The 24,230-nt window shown below is 38.8% G+C and overlaps 1 protein-coding gene across 11 annotated transcripts in view; it reads right to left on the reverse strand.

The window, feature by feature from the left end:
• The window catches only part of AMOTL1 (angiomotin like 1), a 275,805-nt gene that overhangs the window by 119,189 nt on the left and 132,386 nt on the right, over window positions 1-24,230 (reverse strand). For 9 of the 11 annotated variants that reach the window (XM_056794476.1, XM_016433903.2, XM_056794483.1 and 6 more), the window contains one exon: window positions 2,222-2,371. The exons of the other annotated variants lie outside the window; for them this stretch is intronic. In XM_056794476.1, coding sequence (XP_056650454.1) covers window positions 2,222-2,371 — 150 coding nt within the window. The remainder of the gene's footprint in view (window positions 1-2,221; window positions 2,372-24,230) is intronic. 11 annotated transcript variants of the gene reach the window in all.

A 24,230-nucleotide genomic window follows, 5' to 3' on the forward strand; every position in this document is an offset into this window, starting at 1 on the left:
TATGTGACCCTATCACACAAATCACTTAGCTCTGATTTCCTAACTTACCGTAGATGCTCTTCTGCCTTAGAATTGATACTGAATCTAAGACAGAAGGTAATAGTTTTAAAAATAATAATAAAGTAAGGGGAAAGTCAAAAGGAATACTGGCAAAAAAAGTTAGTCTTTGGGTATTTATTATAAGAAAACTCAATAATGACACATTTTATTCCCTAGTAATGCCAGATTAATGAAGCAATATAATATATTTAAAGAAGATTATTTCTTCCTCTGCACTTTCAATTATTCACTCTGAGTGTAGGAAAGCAAGAAATTTGTCAGAACAGAAGGGAGAGTAACTAACTATCCAGCACTCATTCTCCAGCATGGCATGTAAGGGGTGTAAGTTTCTATGCACAGAAAATTTGAACCAAAAAAAAAAAAGTCTGTCTTGAAACTATTAGAGGTGATATTATTGCCAAATTAGCTATTAAGTGGATACCTTCAACCAATGATGTGACAGTGATAATAAGTGACAGTGGTAATAGTTATAATGAAAATAAGAATGATACTACCTATTACATATGTAGGTGTTTAAGGAAAAAAATAGCAATTTCCTAATCTGTATATTCTTCTGTAAATAAACCACATTCAGACTTCAAGTCACAGAAATTCTAAAGTATTGTCAGCAGGAGAAAACTCTAGAGTTAACCAAATATTGACTAACTACTAGGTCCAAGGTATTCCACTAGGAACCTCAGGGGAATAGAGCTGTGATTCTTCAAGGGATTTAAAATGCAAATAAAACTAGAGAAAAAATTCATTAATGGGTACTTAATAAGCACTGGGCACATATCAAGTACTGGGGATACAAAGATAAATATTACCCAAGATTCTATCATCAAGAAGCCTTTATTTTATGAGGGCAGAGATTCTTATTCTGGAGTCCATAAACTTTTAAAAAAATTTATAATGTCACTTTAATATAATTAGATTCCTTTGTAATCCTATATATTTTCTTTTATGTATTTATGAGAAGAGATCCATAGATTTCACCAGATTGTCAAAAGAGTCCAAGAAACACAAAAAAGGTGAATAATCCCTGCTCTAGGGGAAGAAAATAGAAAATAGAAGTGTATACAAAAATAAATAAGTAAATAAACAAATAAGAGATAGTTTGGGGGATAAGGGGAGAACACTGACAGCTGAGAGTGGGGCAGGGATCAGGATTCTTTAACCACAAGGCAAAAATTAAGGAACAAGAGAAGGTAACAAACATATCTCATAACATCATTTCTGGGAATGCTTCATTGAAGATATAACTTCTTTAAGAAAAAGATTGATGCTAAAAAGAGTTGATTTGTTCAGATTTGCGGTAAAGGAATCATTGATACAGACCTAGAAATGGGAATTAGAGTTCATCTAGTCCAAAACCCTGATTTCACATTCAAGGAAACTGAGTCCCAAAGGACGTGCCAAAGGTCACATGAAGAATAAGCTAGTAGAGCTGGGATTTAAACAAATATCTAGAGCTTTTTTCAGAGAATTGTAGTCTTTCCCTAAATGGGTTTATGAAAAAAAAAGAGGCTAGTGGAATTCTCTCAGCTCTGGTATAATGGAAATTTCAGAATACTTAAGGCATATAAGTAGGTGTTTATAAGGAGTTTATTGATGAACTGGGTTACCCCAAGACAAAAGCCTACCTCCCTGAGATGACGTTAAATATCCTCAAGTAATTTCGGTGAGATGACAGGAATAGCAAACACACTGGGACAGACAGTATTTAAGACAATAGAGGCTTTTCTTATGAAACTAAAGTTTTAAACTTGAAATACTTAGGCAATTTCTGTTAAAAAAAAAAAAGCCTCCCAGTAATTAGAAGAAAAGAAAAGGAGAAATGGGAGAATGGAGAGAGAGAGGGAGAGAAAGGAGAGCAAAAATATGGGATGAAGAGTTAAGAGAAATAGAAAGTAGAAAAACCCAAGTTCCTACTTTCCTAAACTGAAATCCAGGAATTATAGTAAAACAGACCTGACTACCAAAGCATATGAGTAAAAATGGGGCACTTTTTAAGAGAAAGGAAAACAAGGTTCCAATATGTTAGTTCCTAAATGTATAATGGGGGAAAGGAAAAGGAGTCAGAGAGTACACCTGAAGAAATTACCTCATGTTAAAAAGTCAGAAATGTGAAAGACAATAAGACTTAGTTTTTCTGACACAGCACCAAGAAAAAGAGGCTTACCAGCTTTTTCTCTAGTGAGACTGCCAGCCTCAACTGTCAACGGAGAAACTTCATGCCTCCCAGAAAATACCTGAAGGTCTGAGAAAAGATAACTTGTGTCTTCTAGTATCTGGGCTGGGCTGCTTGGACTGCAACACACAGGCAGGGAACCTGGATACAAGGAAAATGGGATGTTAATGACAATCCATTCTGCTGTCCTTCCTGCCATGACTCACAAGAGCAGTCCTTGAATCACTCCTCCAAAACAATTCAAGTTGTAGTAGAAGTTTTTCTGACTGTTATTTTTTGATTCATAAAATTCCAGAGTTACTATGCAAAATCATCACAAGGTCAGCCACCCACGAAAATGGCCCATGGGAACCCAAATTACATTCCCCAAACCACAGGAAGCTGAAGCAGAGGCTTTCCTACCATGCAGCTGAAAGGGCAAAACAAGAATCCAGTCCTCTCCTGAATGACCCAAGAAAGTCACAGGGCACAGAATGGGACATTTGGGGGGGAAAGGGGGTTGGAGAGAAAGGACTAGGAACAAGAGGAAAGGGGGAGTATCCTTTTTTTTTTAAAAGGGAAATAGTGGCTGCCTCTCAGAACAAGGGAAGGAAGCAGAAAGGAGCCATAGTTTCGACGGACCGTGTGCTAGCATGAGAACATCCCAGCACGGGATGGAGTCAGGCACTCAGCCTCGCATTCAAACTGGGCACAAAAGTCTTTGGAGTTTCATGTGGCTGTGTGTAGCCAGGGTCATGGCCCCCGGCCAAACTCTGGCCTTTCAGCTCTGGTTTATCTGCTTCACACACAAACTGGGGTGCGTTTCCTGTTCCAATTAAATGTGACATTTTCCTCAAGCCTGCAATCACTAGACATGAAACGCCGCTACAAAAACACAGATAAAACACAAGCAGAGAGTCCGCAGGAGAATTCTGCAGGACAGGGCGGGCTCCATTCTCGGATCCTTTCTCTGGCAGAACCTACAATCCAACATTCACTTTCCACACACACATCCCACCCCCAAGATAATACGATCTCCTCTGGGGAAATAGAATCTCACTGCACGTCTCACGGTGAAAATTCTTGCCAAATAGAAAATTCCTTGACTAAGGAAAAGTATCTTTCTCATTAGCACTGGAATAATATTGAGTAGTAATAATATGTATATTCTATGTATACATAATAATAATAAGTAATAAAATGTAAGCTTCTTGTGGACGGGCATGGTTTTGTTTCTATGTGTATATTCCTAGCACGCTGCCCAGACAAGCTGTCTCCCCTGATAGAACATGAGCTACCCGTGGGCAAGAACTGTTTCCATTTTATCTAGGTACAGTGCCTAGAACTTACTGGGCATTCACTAAACAAGTTTTTCAACTGATTAAACATACATCTACACAAGTGTATCTACACTCTGGGAAATGAGGGTGAGAGTTTGAGAGCTGAGATATTTATATGAATAAAGTCCAATCTGTGTGTGTGTGTGTCTTTGCTTTCAGCAGATTAAAGAGCTTAAGGAAACTCCCTCTGCCAGTGAAGAATGGCAATAGCTCTGCTATTTGTGCCTTAAGGAGTTGGAGCTGCCTAGGATTCTGATAAGTTAAGGCACGTCTGATGAATGGCCAAACTGTGTTTTGAATACAAGTCACACATTACGACTCTCTAGAGGGAGTAATACCAGATTAAAATGTAACTGGGAAATAGTTAACAAAAATAAGTAAAAACACAATCAAACCTGGGTGATATTACATTTTAAAACTAAGTCAATATTCGCCCCGCCACCCAAGCCAGGGAGATTTATATCCAGATTAGTGGCCTCAGTTTCTCTGTCCAACTCTCCACAGAATTAACTATGCTTCAGAATCTTTTTCATTATAAGTTTACTGGGGACACCTGGTAGGAGGGGGTCTGATGAAAAAAAGGATCTTAAAAGGTTCAATTCCTCTCAGCTCTCAGTTTTCCTATCTGTAAAATGGGGGTCTGGGGAGACCAGTGTTTCAGCTCAATAGTCCATAAGGCTCCTTCCATCGCTAATGTTCTATAACTTGATTTTAGAACCCAAGGAATGCTCAGATATGGGGGCAAATTTTAACCCAGCTTTTGATTCAGGCTTTTGAGAGAAGGAAAAGGAAGGAGGAAAATCAGGTGAGAGAGAGATGCAGCAGTGCCGTGGGTATCAGGAGAGATCTACACAGCCACATACCCAATGTATCATGACAGTCCTCAACAGTAAGGAGTGAGCTCTAGACAGAGGTTTAAGGAAAATCCAAATGTTTATAACTCAGTGGTCTTCTAGATACACTGGGAGTTTTCCAGTGCCATGTTTGGGAGCAGGGTCAATTTCACAAACAGGCAAATGTTATCTACAAAAGTCACCGTGAGGAGTACCAGAAATACTGTACCCCTGTCATTTGTACGTGCAACTCCACTGCTATGAATTTATTGGTTGGGGTGATGGCATCAGCCCTTAGAATTATTACCCATTAGAATTATTAGAATATATATTATAATATTATTTATTAGAAAATTAGAATAATTGGGCATTATAAATGTTGCAAAGGCCATTGGAAGCTATTAGAAAATTCTCTAAGCCATTAACATGTTCTTCATTAAACACAATCTGAGTACAGATACTCTTCCCATGAGTAGAAGACAAAGAATCAAATCCAAGATATAAAGTACTGTCTAGGAAGTGTGATGGGCAAAATCTGGACAAATCCTCTCACAAGGGCATATCTAGGGTCTACTAAGAAAGGCTTGTTATGAGCTGGGACAGAGAGTATTAAAAAGCAAATGGGAAAGAGCCAAAGTCCACCTCTGCCTCTCTGACAAGTCTGATGAAAATCAATTAGTATTGGGGAGCACTGCTTGGAATTGTGGAATCTTAAGTTGTAACTGGAAAGGATCAAAACCTTTCGTTTTACAGATGAGGAAGCTGAGGTCCCCAAAGGTTAAACGACTTTTCCAAACTCACAAAGGAGTCCATCAGCTATAAAAGCCTGGTTTTCCAGGTCTTAATGCAGAGCAATATCCATCATGCCAAGGACTAAAAAACCATTTACTCACTCATAGGATGAAATCCAGAGTCAACAGAAACACATATATGAATGTTAACAATCACTTAGTGTTCCTGTTGTCCCACATCATTCCATTTATGTGCCTGGAATATTCTCCCTAACCTAAGACTCCTAGAATCTCTCCCTTCCTTTAAGGCACAAACAAGATATACATGAGATAAACTGATGATAATGAACAAAGGGAAGTCACCAGTCTTAGAGAGGAAATTGGAGAAAGCTCCCAGTAGAAGGCGGAATTTTAGCTGGGACTTGAAAGAAATCAGGAGGCAAACACCAGGAGAGAAAGAATTCCAGGCCAGTAAAGATTCTGGGAGTTGGGAGTGTGTGACTTTAACAGGAATCTGTACACCTCTTTCCTTTTGAAAAGTAAAGTTTTGAAGATCCTTCTCAGTCTCCTTTCCTACCCTTTGATTGAGTTAAGAACACAGCCTGAGGCTAATCTGTAAAAGGACACACCTCATGACTCCCTGGTGTCCTGAGAGACCTTAGCCTCTTGTCCCACATGACTCCTGGCCTCTGACCCACACTGAGGTCAAGTCGGTCCAACCAGGGAGACACAGAAAACGTGATGTCATTTGGGGGGGGAGGGGAAGGTTGGTTGGATAGTGGGTGGGGGCAGTTATAAGTTATGGATCAGTATCAGGGAAATTTGCTCTCTTTTTCTTTTCTGGCAGGGCAACAAGTGGTCTCCTTGTTAGTGAATGGAGACATGGGCTCCGTGACAAGCCTAGGTTAGCTAGGAGATTCACCCTGTGATTATGTGCTTTTTCTCTCTTTAACTCTCCTTTAACATTTAATAAATCATTATCAGTAATAGTCAGTCTCCAGAGAATTGTAATTCTAAAAGGAGATTGAAGGTCATATGCAGAAAACAGTGAGGGATCTGATGTTACTTACTATATCACATAGGAAAGAAGGGAAGGTAAAGGTGCCAGATTTTCAAGGACTTTGAATGCCAGAGGATTTAATATTTGAATCTATTAGAAGTGATAGGAAGCCACTGGAGTTAGAGAGAGAGAGAGAGAGAGAGAGAGAGAGAGAGAGAGAGAGAGAGAGAGAGAGAGGAGAGACAGAGAGAGAGGGAGAGAGGGAGAGAGAGAGAGAGAGAGACAGAGAGAGAGAGAGAGAGAGAGAGAGAGAGAGAGAGAGAGAGAGAGGAGAGACAGAGAGAGAGGGAGAGAGGGAGAGAGAGAGAGACAGAGAGAGAGGGAGAGAGGGAGAGAGAGAGAGAGGGAAGGAGGGAAGGAGAGAGAGAGAGAGAGAGAGAGAGAGAGAGAGAGAGAGAAGAGACAGAGACAGAGACAAGAAACAAACAAGAGAGACAGAGACAGAGAGAGAGAAGAGAGACACAGAGAGAAGAGAGAGAGAGAGACAGAGACAAGAAACAGACAAGAGAGACAGAGACAGAGAGAGAGAAGAGACATAGAGAGAAGAAAGAGAGGGACAGAGATAGAGAGAGAGAATGGGTATGAGTGTATGTTGGGTGACATGCCCAGATCTGTGACAACTGAGTGGTGGCTGAACTGGATTGGAGAGAGGCTTAAGGTCAGCCGACCCACTAGCAGGCTAACTGAAATAGTCCAGGAGTGAGAAGATGAGAGGCTGTACCACGGTGGTGGCAGTGACAGAGGAGAGAATATAGCATCTATGGGAGATGTTATGAAGGTAAAATAATCAAGCAAAAGACTGTCTATGGGAGAAGAGAAAGAGTTGAAGGTGAGATCACCCTGGTGACTAGGAAGATGTTGGAATTCTCACATCATAGGAAAGTCATAAAGAAAAAAGGGCTTAGGGGGAAAGATGTGTCTAGTTCTAGACCTGCTGAGTTAAAGATGTCTGTGAGAATCTGAAGCTTGTCCATATCTTTCTATATATCTTCCATAAAGGATCTATCCGACACACCAGAAGCCTTCTACTTCTTTTAATATGTCAGAGATATCAGCTTAGTTGTCCATCTGCTATCCCTAGCTCTTCCTAAATGATCCACCCACCTCTTTCCAGTTCTTAGAGAGCAATAGTGTCAAACCCAAATAGAAATGGGAGCCACCAAAGGATTATATAAGGATTCCTGCGGGCCCACAAATGGACCTATAAAACCATATCTAACATCCTCTACATTTTTTCTTTTTTTTTCCCAATTTAAACATTATTTTATTTGGTTATTTACAAACAATATTCCTTGGAAACAAAGATCCTTTTCTTATCCTCCCCTCCTCCCAGCACCCCTCCCCTAGCCAACGCACGATTCACATGTGTCCTTGCTTCAAACCCATTTCCATGTTGTTGGACATCCTCTACATTTTATTATATTTTTATTTATTTTGTTAAATATTTCCCAATAATATTTTAATCTAATTAGGGCCATGCCTAGGAGTGTTGGGGCAGAGGGCAGCATGCTCAACACCTCTGCTGTGTGCTGTGTCCTGGATCGTGTCTATTCAAGTATAAACAGTCATTGGTAATAGTCTATGCATCTCCTCAATGCATTCCCTATTGACCTTTGGATAGCTTTCAAGTTATGTGTACATGGAAGGGAGAGAAAAAAAACAATTTGCATGTTTACTAAAGACTAAATTCCCCATCTGGCTCTACTGTAATTCACTGCTCCAAATTGGATCAGAGTCAGATGTGAACTGAACCTGGGAATAAACCAAAATGAACAGCAGCAATAGCACCAAATCACTGGAAGGCAAAAAGAGGGAGTTCAAAGGATCATAGATTTAGAAGGGAAAGGAATCTTGGAAGTCATCAACTCTGACCTCATTCTCTATATGAGCAAAGAGAGGCTTCAAGAGCTGAAGTGACATCATGGGCTGTTTATCATAGTAGGCCCTTCATAAATGCTTGTTGACTTGACATAGTGAAGGTAAGGACCTCAGAAGCCATCGAGTTCAACCCCAACCCCTCATTTTATACAGAAGAGGAAATTTAGGCCCAGAGAGGTTAAATGTTTTGCTGTGAAGAATGTGGCAGCCTCTCCAGTCTGCTAAGTGAAGAAGTCCCAGGGAAGCTCAAAGACCCCAAAAAGGAAGCAGTGTGACCCTGTAAGAATAAGATCAGAAGTAATGGCCCAAATATCTAAATATCACCTAGCCTCCAATTCCCAGGGATTCTTCCCTTTATACACTAACATAAATCAATACCGAACTGAACCCCAGACTCCCCTTTCCCCTCTCCAAATACCTGGTCGTGCTAGACCCAAATAAGAACCTAAAAAAAACCATTAGACTTTACTAATCTGAAGGGATGGGGTGCCTCATTCCCCACAAGGCCCCCAGCAGACTGTCCACCATCATTCTTCTCTGACTGCCCTTATGAGTATCTTTCCTAAATAAAGCTGGTTTGCTTTACTGTCTTTCCGTGAGTTCTAAGTTTTCCTTGTCCTGGACTTTGATATTCCCTGAACCTTCCTGAGTCATTAAGACATTTGTCCAAGATCAAACAGGAAGGCACGATTTGAACCCAGACTCCAATTCCAAGGCCAATCCTTTTTCCATAGAAGAAAACAGCAAACAAGATTCAAACCTTGGTCCTCTGACTACAAATTCAGCCTCTATTGTGCCACCCCTGAAGATGGGATAAAGAAATCACATCCACTGACAGCCCCTTGTTTTTAAAACAAGATCTGTTTCATGGAACCCCATCACAAACTCACAGAAGTGGCTGTAAAGCATTTAGCACAGGCCAAGGTCTAGTCCCAAACTCTAGGAATTTGAACCCTGAACCTAATCCTGGCCTGGCTACCCAAGAATTGTCTGTCTCGGAGATCTTACACCTCCCTAGCCTGCACAACACAAGTTTGCCCAAAGTCTTACCTTTCTAACTAGAGTGGAAGCTCCCTAGAGGCAATGAACATGCATTTTACTTCTTCTGACTTCTCCACAATGCCTAGCATGGCCATCCATCATTTAACAAACAGAATAACTGGATTTCAGAGTTAGAACCTTCGAAGTTATCTAGTTCAGCCCCTACCTATCTATTGTCTCCTTGATGATTTAATAATAATTTCTATTAACACAATGATTAAAAACTTTACAAAGGTTTTTTACCATAGTCATATAGTGATATAGTCAACCCCATTTTACAGATGAGAAAACTAAAACCTAGTCAATTAAAGTAACTTGTCCATGCTCACTCAGCCAGTAACTATTGGAACTAGGACTTTAGCCCAGGTCTCAACGCAGGACCATTGCTTTCCATTTCACCCTTGTCCACAGTGAATGAATGAATGAAACCCTTTATTAAATGCTTACTATGTGCAAAGCACTCTGCTAACTACTAGGGATAGAAACAGAAAAACAAGATAATCCTCATTTTCAAAGAAATCACATTCTAATAGAGAGAGACTACATGCATAGAAAGTTTTTTAGCTGCAAATCCTATGGAAAGGCACAGAGACTCTAAGGGTGTAGCAGCAAAGCAAATGCTATCTTCAGTAATGGCATTTTCCTTAATAAAATGAACAGTAAATATCATTTTAATCAATACAATTAACTAATTAGATTAATATTAATCATTAAACTATATCATCTATTCACCCAGTATTAAAGAGCTTCCATTTTATTGGGGGCATCACAACATGTACTCAGTTTAAAAATAAAAAGCCAAAATATATATATATATATATATATATACTAAGTAAATAGAAACAAATTGCAGGGAGAAAGAAAAGTGACAACCGGGGGAACTTAGCAGAGCCCTTGTGTAAGAGGTGGCTCTTGAGCTGAGCCTGGGAGGGAGCCTGGGACTTCAAATGATAAAAGTAAGAAGGGAGAGCATTCCAGGTATGAGGGAGGGACCAGCCTGTGCAAAGAGGCTGGAGATAGAATTTCATGTACAGAGAACAGCAAGGAGTCCACTTTGGAACATGGAGTCCATAATGGGGAATAGTGTAAAATCGGTCTAAAAGGAGAGGCTGGTCCCAGATTGAGAAGGGTTTGAAATGTCCATACAGAAACACCAAAGCTACCATTCAACCAGTCCTTCTTAAGGCTTTGAGGTCCAGAAGAGTGAATGTTCAGAAATAGACCAACCCTAGTTAAAATTCCCTCTTCACAAAGGGTTGTTAAATTCAGCAAAGCACCATTCACAGTCTCTAAGTCTACATTAAAACACCCACACCCACACCCATCTGTATTTACATACATTAATAGCTTCCTTTTATATAGCCCTCTTTGTATAATTTCATTTGGTCCTCAGGAAAACTCCAGGAATGAGAGTATAATTATTGTGAAGAAATTAAACTGAGAATGGAACACAAGATCTTCTGACTACAGATTCAAGACTGTTACTATGTTATCATGCTTCTGCCCACTTTAGAAGGATTTTCTGAGTGGTTCCAACTTTCGCTGCTACTAAGCTGCCATCTTGGCTCTGCCTCCTATATGCCTACTTTAGCTAAACCCTCTACCTGTGTTGGTGAACACATGGCACAAGTGCCTCCAGCTGCCTGAATGGGGTTCCCCCTCTCCATAGCATCCAAGGGCATTTTTCACATGCCCTGTCCCTCTGCCCAGCAGCCCAATGCAAGCACTTCCTCCCCTCACCTGCAGGGAGGCTCACAGGTGGTTTGAGGACACAGTTTGAGCATGTGACCTCTAAAAGGTTCACCAACACTGTTCTAAATTCAGGGTCTGTGTCTCATATAGCTTAAAGGGAAAAACATACAAAAAGCAAAGAGAAAACATGTTGGGAATTGATATAAAGGAGCAGCTTAGAGATCATCTTAGTGCAAAGTGTTCATTTTACAGATAAGGAAACTGAGGTCCAGGCAAATTAATTGATTTTGAGAAGGTCAAATGGGGAAAAAAATCAGTAAAATCAGAATTTGAAACCAGGCTCTCTGACTATAGGGCTTTTTCTAGAATATCTCTTTCTGTCCTCACCAATTTCCTTTTTCTTCCTCCAATGGAATACTTAGTAGCTTGGGAATTGTAGGAGATAATTAACAGTTTATTTTGCAATTTATAAAGGATGGGGTGGGGAATGTTATAGGGTAAAGACTGCCCATTTCTGCCTCACCTAACAATTTTACTTCATTCCCCTCCACCCCACCCCACCCAAAAAAGTTCCTCCTCTCTCTGTAAAACCTGCCTGTCTTTTGTTAAAAAGAATATTTGGCTTTTCTCTCTTGGATCGTGATTTTTTTTTCTTTTTTTGGCTTGCTTCTGAAACAGTGAAACCTTCCTTCCTGTGGCAGTTCAACTGTTGTTATTTTCTTTGTTACAGGCTCAGAAGCCTTTAGGCAATGTCACCCTAAACTGGGCTCTTTCTTCTTACTCATTTGTAGTTCAGTAACAATGAGCCTCATCTTTCTCCCAACAAGGAAACTCTCACCCAGGTAGACAATTATCTTTTCTGCACTCTAGACAACCCCAGAGGGGGTCAGAAGAAATAAGATTCCCAAATAACCTGATGCTCTTTTCTGATCTTCTCTCCCACAGCTAACTGGTTTCACTCCAAGATCCTGAAAAGGCAAACAGCACTATGAAGTATTTCCTAGGTGCAAAGAGTCATCTAGCACTGGAAGAAACTTCAGATGTCATCTGGTTTAACCCCCTAATTTTAGGGTTGATGAAAATGAGACACAAAGAAACTAATTGACTTGCTTGAGATCATACCAGCTGTAATCATCAGAAGAAAGGATTCTAACTCAGTTTCTCCCAGGCCAGGGCACCAAGCTGCTACCTCAGAGTGCACTCCAAGTGTTCCTTTCTTCTCAATAATGAAAGTCATGAAATGAGAAGTCTCTTGGCCCTTTTAATTCATCTGGCATATGCTGCTTTTGTCATTGTTCAGTCAAATTCTACTCTTCAGGACCAGATGGACACATCCATGGAGTTTTCTTGGCAAAGATACTGGAGTGGTTTGCTATTTCCTTCTCCAGTGTGTCCCCATTTTATAGATGAGGAACTGAGGCAAATAGGAGTTAAATGACATAGCTAGTTAATGTCTGAGGCCAAATTTGAACTAAGATCATCCTGACTCCAAGCCTATTGATCTATCCACTGCACTAGCTAGCTGTCCCAATACTGCTGCTAATCCTCATTAATCAATACCTTCTCAGTGCTCAAAACCCTACAATGCCTCCCTACCACCTTCCATATTGTCCTGACTTTTCCTCTGGATTCCAGGGTCTTCTGTAATCTGCTCATTCTCTTCTCCTGCGGTATGACGAACTCCCCAGGTGTGTCTGTCTCCTCACTGTCCTTCCAATGGGTAACAGTCATGCATAAGGCTTATTTTCCTAGGGAGAAACACCCTCGACCATCTACTGCTTTAACCAATAATTCACAAGTGAAAAGAGTCCTAGAAATGGAGACCCACATTCCAGTTCTATCCTCGTTAACTACGTGATGGTAGGAAGACCACAACTTCTCAGAGCCTCAGTTTCTTTATCTGTAAATAAGGATATATGATATTTAAACTGCTTCATTCACCTAGTTGTGAATAATGGGCTTCAGATATGAAATACACTTATTTTTCATCTCTGCCTATAGGAACTTCATGTTTTCTTCAAGACTCTACTCAAAAGCCAATTTCTTTCTACTAGATCCCTCCTTTTCTGATCCCTCCAGCTCCTAGTGCTTTCCCCACAAAATTCTCTCAAGCCTATTTTGCACATACCTATATCTATACTTCTCTTTCAGCTAGATAACAAACTCCCTAAGGGTAGGCACTATTTTCACATTTGTCTTTGAATCCCCAGCTCCTAGTATAGTGCTTGCTATATAAGCTTCATAATGCTTTGTGATTGATTAATGTATAATTGAAAATCTGTTATCCTAAAAAAGAACTACATATCCTGAGAGCCCACTGACTTTCTGTCATTACATACTTCCAGTAGACAGAGGATAAAAGGAGTGGGTGTTGAGGCTCTTCTCTCCCCTTTGGCTTGCAGTCAGCAGTGATGATGGTAAGGTGGGGATTTTGAAATGGCTAATCAGCCATGGCTGCATGGTTTTTATTTTGTATCATCTTTATTCCTTGATTTCTAATGATCATTTAATAAACCTCCTTAAAATATAATATTTTTAATTATTTGAGATTTAATTTTATATTACATTACTAATTACATTAACTAATATTCCATAATCACCAAACATCAAATAGTAGGTGCTTGTTCTGTATAATAACTATGTTAGCCACGGAGAGGGATACAAAAATAAATAGCATTAGCTAACACTTACATAATACTATTGAGTGCCAAGCACTATGGTAAGCACTTTACAAAGATTTCATTTGATTCTCATGATGACCTGAGAGGTACGTGCTACTATTATCCCCATTTTACAGGTGAACAAACTGAGGCAAAGTAACTTGCCTAAAAGTGCACACAACTAGCAAGTATCTGAGATAGTATTTGAACTCAAGCCCAGGAATCTATCCATTGTACTATTTAGCTGCCTCTAGACTAGAGCTTTTGCCCTTAAAGGAGTTTATTCCATTCTATGCAACAAGAAGACAAAAAGAAAAACTGCCCCTCTCCCCAAACTTTAGGGGGGTGATTTTTAAAATATAACTATTATGCTCTAAATTTTCTGATTTTGAGATTACAGAGAGCACCACATCAACTCCCTCTGTCCCTCCCAGTCAGCCTCCACTATTGTCACTAAGTGGAAGTTGGAGGTCAAAGACAAGTCTGGCCAGCTGCCTCCCCCTTCCACTGCCCTCGGGCCATGAAGCTCTTGCTCTCTCTCCTTTGCAGCGGATACTGTGCTCCAGGAGGTCGAGAGGCTCCATCACAGGCCCTATCAGTTGCAAAAACAATCTCCCAGGTGTTATTTTGCCAAAGTGCAGGAACTTCCTGCCAGATGCATGTAACATAAACCTCCTAGCACCATGAAGAAAAATCACAGCCCAAATTAGAATGGCCCTCCGTGATTTTGAACAGAGATTTTAACCACAACAGCAAACCCTGGGTGGCTCTGACCTTCCCCTTTCAAAGAATTGAGGAATTTACACACTGTGCCAGAGAGCCCAAAGTTCAATAAAAGCAACTAAAGTTATTTGAATTGCCTTGGACCTCGAGGTTTTTCTTGGGGGCTGAATACCCAGTTCTGGAGGATAGATGTCCTAGAAATGATGTGTATTCAAGTATGTGGGAAGCCAAAGCCCAGGGAGAAAGGCCTCATCTCTGCCAGATTTGAACATGATGGATTGTTCTGTTATAAGGGCTTTGGTCCAAATGGCTAGCAGTGCTTAGCTACGCTTAAATATTTAAAACCTGAGAAATAGACTTGAGAGGTACATATATATACTGTGATGTCCTACTCTTAGAAAATGACAGATTTTCTACTTTTGAATTGAGATGGGAGCCAGCCTTTCTTTTCCATCACTCAGCAAATCTTTATTAAGCATCTACAACATGCTAGGCAAAGTGCCATTGTTGGGAATTTCTCAACCAGGAGGAGGTGGCCTCCTGGAAGTATTTCACCCACCAAAGCTTTCAAAAACCTGTAGGTCTAGTCAAGAGTGTAGTAAAACTCAAAGGAAAGATGTTTATTAGTACTCTAAGAGAAACAATAGCAATGAATGGCTGTGAGAGTTGGGGCTGTAAGGAAAGCTGAGCACCACAGAATCAATGCTTTTAAACTGTGGTGCCAGAGAAGATTTTGAGAGTCCCTTAGACAGCAAGGAGATCAAATCAGTCAATACCTAAAGAAGTTAAATCAGATTTTTCACTGGAAGATCAAATACTGAAGCTAAAGCTTAAATACTTTAGCCATAAATGAGAAGATAGGACTCACTGGGAAAAAAACAAACAAACCCTGATGTTGGGAAGACTGAAGGCAAAAGGAAAAAGGGATGATGTTGGTTGAGAGGGAAAGATAGCATCATGGAAACAATGAACATGAATTTGGACAGACTTTGAGACATAGTCAAGGTCAGAAAGACTTGCCATGTGTAAAAATGGAGACTTGAATCCAGGACTTCAATCCCCAGAAGTCCTTGCTCCACTTCTCCAGAATGCTTTGTAATATCACTGAATTCTCATCTGGGCCGAGATCGAGATGGGGTATTTAACCTGATTGGAAAGGCTTCTGGGCCTCTCTTCTCTTCCTGTCTCCGCTGGCAAGCAGACGGCGTCTCATGATGTGAGTGAAATTGAATTGGGCCTCTTGGCCCACCTGGCATGTGCCTTTCTTACTTGTATTTTTCTTAAATTCTCAACCTTTAATAAACCTCTAAAAATATCATACTCCTTACAGAGAGAAACTAATTTCTACCTCTATCAGTTTCCCCCCCAAAATTTTAATCTTTAGGGCCACACAGAGTTAGACACAAAGGAACAACAAACTACAATAACAAGAGAGAATCTCCTGATAGCAGTCTACCCTTCCTAGTGTATAGACTGGGCATAAATATTTTCAGGACCCAATTGGAATACATCGCCCATCACCAGCATCTTATGGTGGGTAAACGAAGGTTAGCTAACCAATGAGGTGTTAAATTGAAGGAAAAAGGGGTGATGGGAGATTGAGATGGAAAGGTAGTGCCATGGAAACAATGAACATGACCCTGGACAGACTTTGGGACATCGTGGAGGATAGAAGGACCTGCCACGTCCATGAGGTCACAAAGAGTTAGACACAATGGAACAACAAACTACAATAACAAGAGACTATCTCCTGATAGCAGTCTACCCTTCCTAGTGTATAGACTGGGCATAAATATTTTCAGGACCCAATTGGAATACATTGCCCATCACCAGCATCTTGTAGTGGGTAAATGAAGCTTAGCTAACCAATGAGGTGTTAAGTATGTATCCATATGTAGAAAAGTCATTCCTAGAACCTACTACAGATCTAGGAAAGAGCAGACAAGCAGCCCACTGCAGACCTGGATTATTTGAAGTGGATGTGTGGCCTCATCAGCACTTTGTGTCAAAATGGAAGCTTGTACATTTTAAAAATAGAATCATAAGTATATTTTTAGAAGAGAATTGCTGTCCTTCCACGCAAGTTGAAGGGGATACAAGGACAAAGATTTAAGTAATCCCTACTTAAAAGGCGCCTAATATCATTATGTTAGTGTTTGGGGAAAAAGCAAATGTGATTAATTTGCCCCAAATCTTATGAAAATATAGACCACCAGCATTCATCACACACATGCATTCCCAGGCTCAGTACAGATGAACATTGTAACAGCCTAGACAGTTAAAGTGGTTTTTCTTTTTTATTATTATGAACTCAATAAACCCAGCAAACATTAACATATGTTTATGTATAATGGTGGGTCTAGAGACGAATCTCTTTGTATTTTGCTCTAGAGTACAGTGTTCTGTTCAGGATGCCACATTTTAGAAAAAGATTTAAAGAAATGGAGGGGTTCAATCTGGAAGTGAAAACATTTATATGGTAGAAGAAGGGGCATAATTTCTATCTTCAGGCATTTGAAAGGCTCTCTTGGGCAGAGGGATTAAATTTGTCCTGCCCAGCCCCAAAGGGCAGAACTCAGAACAATGCAAAACTGTAAGTACAAAAGAGGAAAATTAACAATTTATATGAAGGAAAACAGTTAACAGAGTTAACTAGAAATGCAACAGGCTGCCTTATGATTCCGAGTTACTCCTTATTAGAGGCCTTCAACACAGACTGAATGACAACTTTTTGAATATGTTGGTAAAAGGGATTCTTGTTTGGGCAGAGGATAGACTCTGGCCTTTAAAGTTCCTTCCAGCTTTGATATTCTTTCATCTTTGTTTCTCTGCTTCACTGTCATTTTTTCCATGTGTATAATGAAGATAACAATCCCTCCCTCATAGGGGCCATTATGAGTTAGGAACAACTGCAAAATTCATTAGGAATAAAATCTTTTACTGTTATTATGAAAGCAAACTTAGGTTATCACTGAATCATAGATTTTAAGCCTTGGAAAAGACTTGAAACCAATCATTCATTTGTTGGTTAATAGTAAATAAGCATTTATTAAGTGTTTAATATGTGCCATGGTGCAGAAGAGACAAAGAAAAAGCAAAAGCAGATCTTGCTCTCAGAGTGTTTACATTCTAAGAGAGGTAGGAGTGAGCTAAGAAGCTATAAATCAGAATAGACTAGAAAAATATAGAAGATATAGATTGTAACTTTGGAATTAAGTAATATAGGGGCAACAAGGTATAGAGCCAGACCTGGAGACAAGAGGTCCTGATTTCAAATATGGCCTCACTCACTTCTGGGCTGTGTGACCCTGGGCAAGTCACTTAACCCTCATTGCCTAGTCCTTACTGCTTGTCTGCTTTGGAACCAATACGTAGTATTGCTTCTAAGACAGAATGTAAAGGCTTAAAAAAATGTAATATAAACCAACCTTCCACAGCATCTTGGGCAGATGGTCATTCATTCAAACTCTGTTAACTTCCACTAACTTGGTACTGGCAATTTTATAAGTAATCTAGTCCTTCACTGGATCACTGTAATAGTCAGCTTTTCAAATAATTAAACTTAATTTCTAATAAGCCATTAAAGGAGGCCTTAAAAAAAACCATTTGGAAACACTTTTTGTTGACATCAAGTTCAAGTTTCCATACAAGTACTAAACAATAACTATATTTCTTTGTTTTCTGTAATTTTATTCTATGCCTAACTCACAATGACCTCTCATTAGTATGAGTAAATAATGTTTCACTCTTAGTAGTAGCATATGCAAGAGCTAATAATTTGTTGGCACTAAAACTACCTTTAGAATTATATATTTTTAAAAGAATTATATTTAAACCACTATCATCATAATGAAATAATTCACCAGAGTCATTCTCAGTATCTATGGAATTTCTTAAATAAAAGAATGCAAAATGTCTAAATTAAAACAAGAATCTAACAAAAACCTTAACAATGAAACTTTTTACATATAAGCATTTTTTTTAATTAAAGGGATTACCACATTATACACATTTTCTCTGGAAGGAGTTTCCCATACAGCCTTGTAACTAAGGACTTGGCCAAAGAAAGAGGGCTCTATCCCATTAGAGAGGCTAAATCATATGTAGAGCACGGATCTGCCCCTATTTTTGACTACCCAGTACCCACTCCAGTCAAGAGAAACTACTTCCTTTATCCTAATGTGATATCTGCTCCTTCTTCCTGTCACACTGTGGGAGCTACAACCTAGAAATTCAGTCCTTGATTTCTTCTATAGATCAAAGAATATAAAAGGTTTCCTGATAAAGCAGAGGTTGCTTCGGTTCCAAAGCCTCTTTGTGGCTGATGTATTTACTTCTCTTCTCTTGACTATTTCTGCTTGGCTTTAACCACTAGTTTCTTTGTACTCCTTGGCCCTAGATAGCCTACCTGTCATTGACCCATCATTGCTCCCATCTTAATCTCTACCTTTTGTGTATTTCCTGAGTCTGGACCACATTCTCAACATGCTCTGCCTCTATCTTGGCTTTGCTGACCTTAGATTGAGAACTTTTTCTCTGAAAGCAACCATCCTAAATAGCCTAGTGTGAAAGACACTAATAAAATTCCCAAGGGAAAGAAATTTAGCACCAGCACAGACTGAGTTATAATCTCAGTTCAAGACAGTTTCATTCCTAACACGAAATATAACTTCAGCACCTCCCTTAGAGAGCTGCTAGGAAGATTTAAGGATTTCCAGTCACTACATTCACTCTGTTAGGGACAATGAGCCCAATTCTTCAACTCACAAACCAAAGAAGAAATCCAAAGAAGGAAGCCCTTCTCAGGGAGAGGAGACAATTTGGCTATCTTTACAGGACCAAAAATGATTCAAATAATGGCTTTCTTCCCATGTGACCATGATGGGAATTTTCTTGCTCCCTATAGAACTAAAATAGGACAATCAGACTGCTTAGCTTAGAAAACACTAATATTAACTTAAACATCTTTAAATATAGCTCTCATTTTATTCCTTTCTAAGGATCTAGTATCAACTTAGAGCATGAAAGGTCTAGCCTTGCTTTCTCTCCTTTTTCCCACTTTATAGCCAATCTTGTGTATTAAAATGTCCCCTTTTCTGCTTTATGATTTCCATGCTCTTGGATCCCCCTAGAACTGATGGTCTTTGTATTCCTTTCTTAGTAATCACCAGCTACTATCAAATCCTGGATATCTAATTTGTAACAATTATAACTACAGAGAATTTTTTAAAACAACTTTGAAAAAAGTCAAGTAGACATGATTCAATCAATTTTGGGCGAGTCAAATCCAAACACAACAAATTACTGCAAGATCCGAATGTTTGAATTTTTAAAAATAAATAAATTATCTTTCTTGGCAAAAGCCTTGATGTTAGCAGACTATTATCAAGCAAGTTCTCTCCAAAGAAACCAATTCAGAATTTGTAATGTGATTTGTGAGAAATGTATCATATCTGCTCAATTCTGTGTATTACATATTATAGATTTAGAGCTTAAAAGGACATGAAAGGTATTCTGGTATGACCTCCTTAGATCTGACATATGAGGAAACTTGGGCAAGGCATAGTTTATTGCATAGATCACTGGACCTGGAATCAGGAATATCAGGGCTCAAATAATTCTCTCTCAAAAATTTACTAGCTATATAATACTAAGCAAATTGTTAACTCCCTCTATAGCTCTTCATCCATTAGCGAGTTGGACTCAAGAATCTTTCAAATCTATTTTCAGTTCTAAACCTATGATCTTAAGTTGGTGACTTGTAAAAGATCAAATAGGTAAGGACATGGTTGAAATGGGATTTGAGCCAATATCCTTGGATTTTTTTTCCCATTGCCCCATGGATTTATAGGGTTGGTTATAGTTATTCATTTGTATCCATTCTTCATAAGAAAAGAATGGATTTCAGGGCAGCTAATTTGCCTGTTACTTTCAAAAGGAATAGTGACCAGTAAGTAAATAACTCTATTGTTTAAACCATAACAGCTATGGTTAGCCCAGAGAAATCTTAGGAAGTCAAAAAATCATGGAACTTTAAAGCTGAAAAAATTAGAAATTATTTTAGACATAAAGAAAAACCTGAGGACTAAGAAGATAAAATATTAAAACTTCTTTTCTTGACATCCAAAACCCTCAACACTCTGGCACTAAGAGATAACACCATCAAATAAAAAACCCTAGATTCAGAGTCAAGAGAATATGGGTCTAAATTCTGACTTTTAATAGGGAAACATTTGCAGTATCTACCTCACAGTATTTACTGGGAACAAAGCGTGTTGTACATTTTTTTTAAACCCCTACCTTACGTCTTGGAGTCAATACTGTGTATTGGTTCCAAGGCAGAAGAGCGGTAAGGGCTAGGCAATGGGGGTTAAGTGACTTGCCCAGGATCACACAGCTGGGAAGTGTCTGAGGCCAGATTCGAACCTAGGACCTCCCGTCTCTAGGTCTGGCTCTCAGTCCACTGAGCTACCCAGCTGCCCCCTGTACATTTTTAAGTGTTAGATAAAAGTTACTAATTAAAAAGGATGTTTAGCATAGCAGAGTGGATAGGGTAGTGGACTTGATGTCAAAAAAGCCCAGGTTCAAATCCACATCAGACAGTAGTAGATAGGAAAGTTACAACACTTCAGTTTCCTGGTCTATAAAATGGGGATAGTGCCTACTTTACAAAGTTATTGTTAGGGTCAAAGGAGATAACATGTGAAAAATGCCTTGCAAGCATTAAAGAGCTATGCAAAACTATTAAAAGCAAATGGTTACTGTTTCATACTATTCTCCTCCATTTTATATTTTGCCAAAAAAAAAAATTCACTATTCTCCATACATGTTCCATGCTTTCTCCATGTTTTCCTTACCTCTAATGCTTCCCTTATGTGCTCTTTTCTCCACCCAACCTCTCCACTTGTTGAGTTGCTAATTGGATTGAATTAGACCAACCATGACTTGAAGGCCACACGTTTATGAAGTATTATTTTGCATTACAGTTATTTGTGTGTGTCTCATTTTTTCACTAAAGTTTAAAGTTTTTATGAGGACAGCCATCATGTGTTATCTAAGTTTCCTATCTCAAACAACTACTGACATAAAGCATTGGGCACTTAATGCTTGCTGAAGAGTACACCAAAGCTTCTGAGTCAATTAATATTGAATTGGACCCATGAATAGTAGCTGCATTTCCATTCTGAACTAGACAGGGAGATCCCAAGGGAAAGGAAGGAAAAGGAAGGTAAAGCAAGGCAAGGGAAGGAATTCAGAGGCACAGAATCACGTAGAGTGGAGGAGAAGGTAGGATGAGAATATCCAACATGGAGCCTGCATACAGTGAATATGTGGCATAATTCTTGTTTTTAAGGAAAGAAGATCTTGGTGATACATGCTTGCAAATGTAAAAAGAATAACTGACCCCTTTTCTTTGTATTATTTCCTTTCACTGACACTTTCTTTCAATTTTAGAATAAATTCTGGCAAAAGTGGAAAACAATAAATGAAATGCTGGTTGGATTCAAATAACCTACCCAAGAGCAAACCACTAGATATTTCCTCTCAATCTATGAAGCAACTGACCATTTGCTTTTTGTTTACTGACCATGGATAGACCCATATCCAATTCTGACTCAAACTTCCTCCTGATTAGACTAACCAAGGGGGAAAGGGGACCTTTGAGAATCATAGAATGCTGGTGCTGAAGGGTAAAAGAAGACCTATGGTGTTTTATAGTTCAGTTTCAATGATAGCAAAGGGCTGGGAAGATAGAGTAACTTACCTATCATTTTCCAAATTAGATAAAATCAGCTTAGTTCATGGAACTTATTAGCTAAAGAACAGCTTCTATTATAGTTCCTAAAGCACTTAGCTTCAAGACACCTCATAAGGCTTAACACATAACTATATCTAAGCAGAAAAAAACTGCTGAAAGATCTAATCTACAAATGGCCATTCAAACATATTATATAGCTCTGGGCAGTGACGTGGCTCAATGAATAGAAAGTCAGATCTGGAGTCAGGAGGACTTTGGTTCAAATCTGACTTCAAACACTTTCTAATGTCCTGGGCAAGTCACTAAATATCTTTGCCTAGCCCTTGCTTTTCTGTCTTAAATTTGTTACTAAGAATATAAGGGTTAAAAATAATAATACAGTCAATAATATAGACAAATACAATAGTAATAATACTGTCAAATAATCTAGTATGAAGCGATGTAAAGTGTCATTCTTATTAAAAATCTTGAAAAACTTTTTTTTTTTTTGCATCCAGCTTGTGATTTCATTTGGTATAGAAAACTACCAATATGGAAACTCCCTTTACCAAAGCAGGGAAGCATGAAGCACCTAGGGGTGAAGGGACTGGCCCAGGATCATATAGCCAGGAAATGGAACAGATACAACTTCAACTGAGGACTTCCTAATTCCAAGCTCAGCTCTCCATTCACTATACCAAACTACCTCTGGTTTGCTGAGTTTCTTATCCTTCCACATTGATCTTTAGACAACTCTACTTTTCCTCTTCATCAGAATTATTTGTTTTATTTAGAACTTTTATTTGTGAGAGTTTGTCATCATTCCTGGGTTTAAGACACAATATCCTACCTATCTTTCCTCTCCAACCTTTTAAATCTGCTCTCCAAAAATCTAGGGTAAATTTAAGAATATTCCCAGGGTTCCTTTCTTTCAGGAGAGACCATCATACAATTGTCTTTTCTATCCCATCACTGTTGGCCCAGAAATCAGTTCTTCCTTGTGAGTAAGAATCAGATCCCTAATAATGATTTGCCTCATTGATTCTTCAACTTTTGAAAGACAAAGCTATTATTAAGGCAAGACAAGAAATTATCAATTACTCTGTTTTTAGCAGAGAACTGTGGCGGATATCCATATAAGAAAAGCTTCCCATCGATACCATCTAATGGCTCTATGCTTGAATTCCTGATATATTTCTTAAACTCCTCATCTATGTCCTTTCTGCTTACGTAGCCTGTTGGATAATACCATTACATATCATTTTTGTTGCTATCTATGTTAATTTTCACTCAATGTTCACCATGTTTTCTCACCCATTTATTGGATTTCCTTGTTTGACTTTATCTTCTCTTAATTGAGAATATTCTGTCCTTCCTCTCCTTTTAATCCATTGTGTTCCTTTTAAAATAAGTATACCTCACAGAGCTTTATATTCTGATTATGAGTCTCATTCCACCAAGTCTCAGAGTTTGGTTCAAATTTGAACCAAATTTGGTTCAAAGTATTTCTTTGTATCAAAGTATCCAAAGGTCAAATTTCTTTTCCTGCATTATGTAAAATTAGAATGTTACCCTAAAAAGCTACAATCCCCAGCAAAAACTACAATTCCCAGAACCCCACTCACTTTCTGTCATTACGTGCTAATGTAGACAGCATAAATTGGATGGAGTTCTGTGTCTAGCTCTCTTTTCCTTCCTGTCAGCGGCTTCGGTGAAGCAGGAATTTTGAGCAGGTAGAAAACTTAGTCATGTAGTTCTGTTTTGCCAGATAATAAACTTTATAAAAATAATACTTGAAGTATTGGACATTAATTTAACTCTTACAATTAGAATCTCCAATTAATTTTGCTTTCTCCCATACATTACAAATATACATATGAATATCCAGGCCACAATTTTATCATAGGCTCTTTCTTGGATTTTTGCCTCCTGTGAATTTCTGGGTATCTCTAATACCTCACCAGTTTACTAGATTTCCTCATTGGAATGTATCTTCTTAATATAGAATACTCTGTCCCTTCTTTCCTTTTTACTTCTTACTGGGTATCTCTATTGCTATTTTTTTCTTCCTGAATTATCGCTGCTCTCTAAGATTCTAGTTGGATAGATGCATATAGATGGTTTTCTCTCCACAACTCCCTTTTGATAACTAGTTTAAAGTCCTTTCAATTATCTCTGTAAGATTTCAAGCACGTGGTATTATCCCTTGTTGGATACATTCTATTTCCTAACTAGAAATTCCAACAATCCTCTCTTTCAGATCAATATCCAGAAATTTAATTCAAACATCTTCTTAACCAACTATTTATGCTTCAAGTCTGATAC

This window comes from Monodelphis domestica, chromosome 4, assembly GCF_027887165.1.
Source record: "Monodelphis domestica isolate mMonDom1 chromosome 4, mMonDom1.pri, whole genome shotgun sequence".
NCBI lineage: Eukaryota > Metazoa > Chordata > Mammalia > Didelphimorphia > Didelphidae > Monodelphis > Monodelphis domestica.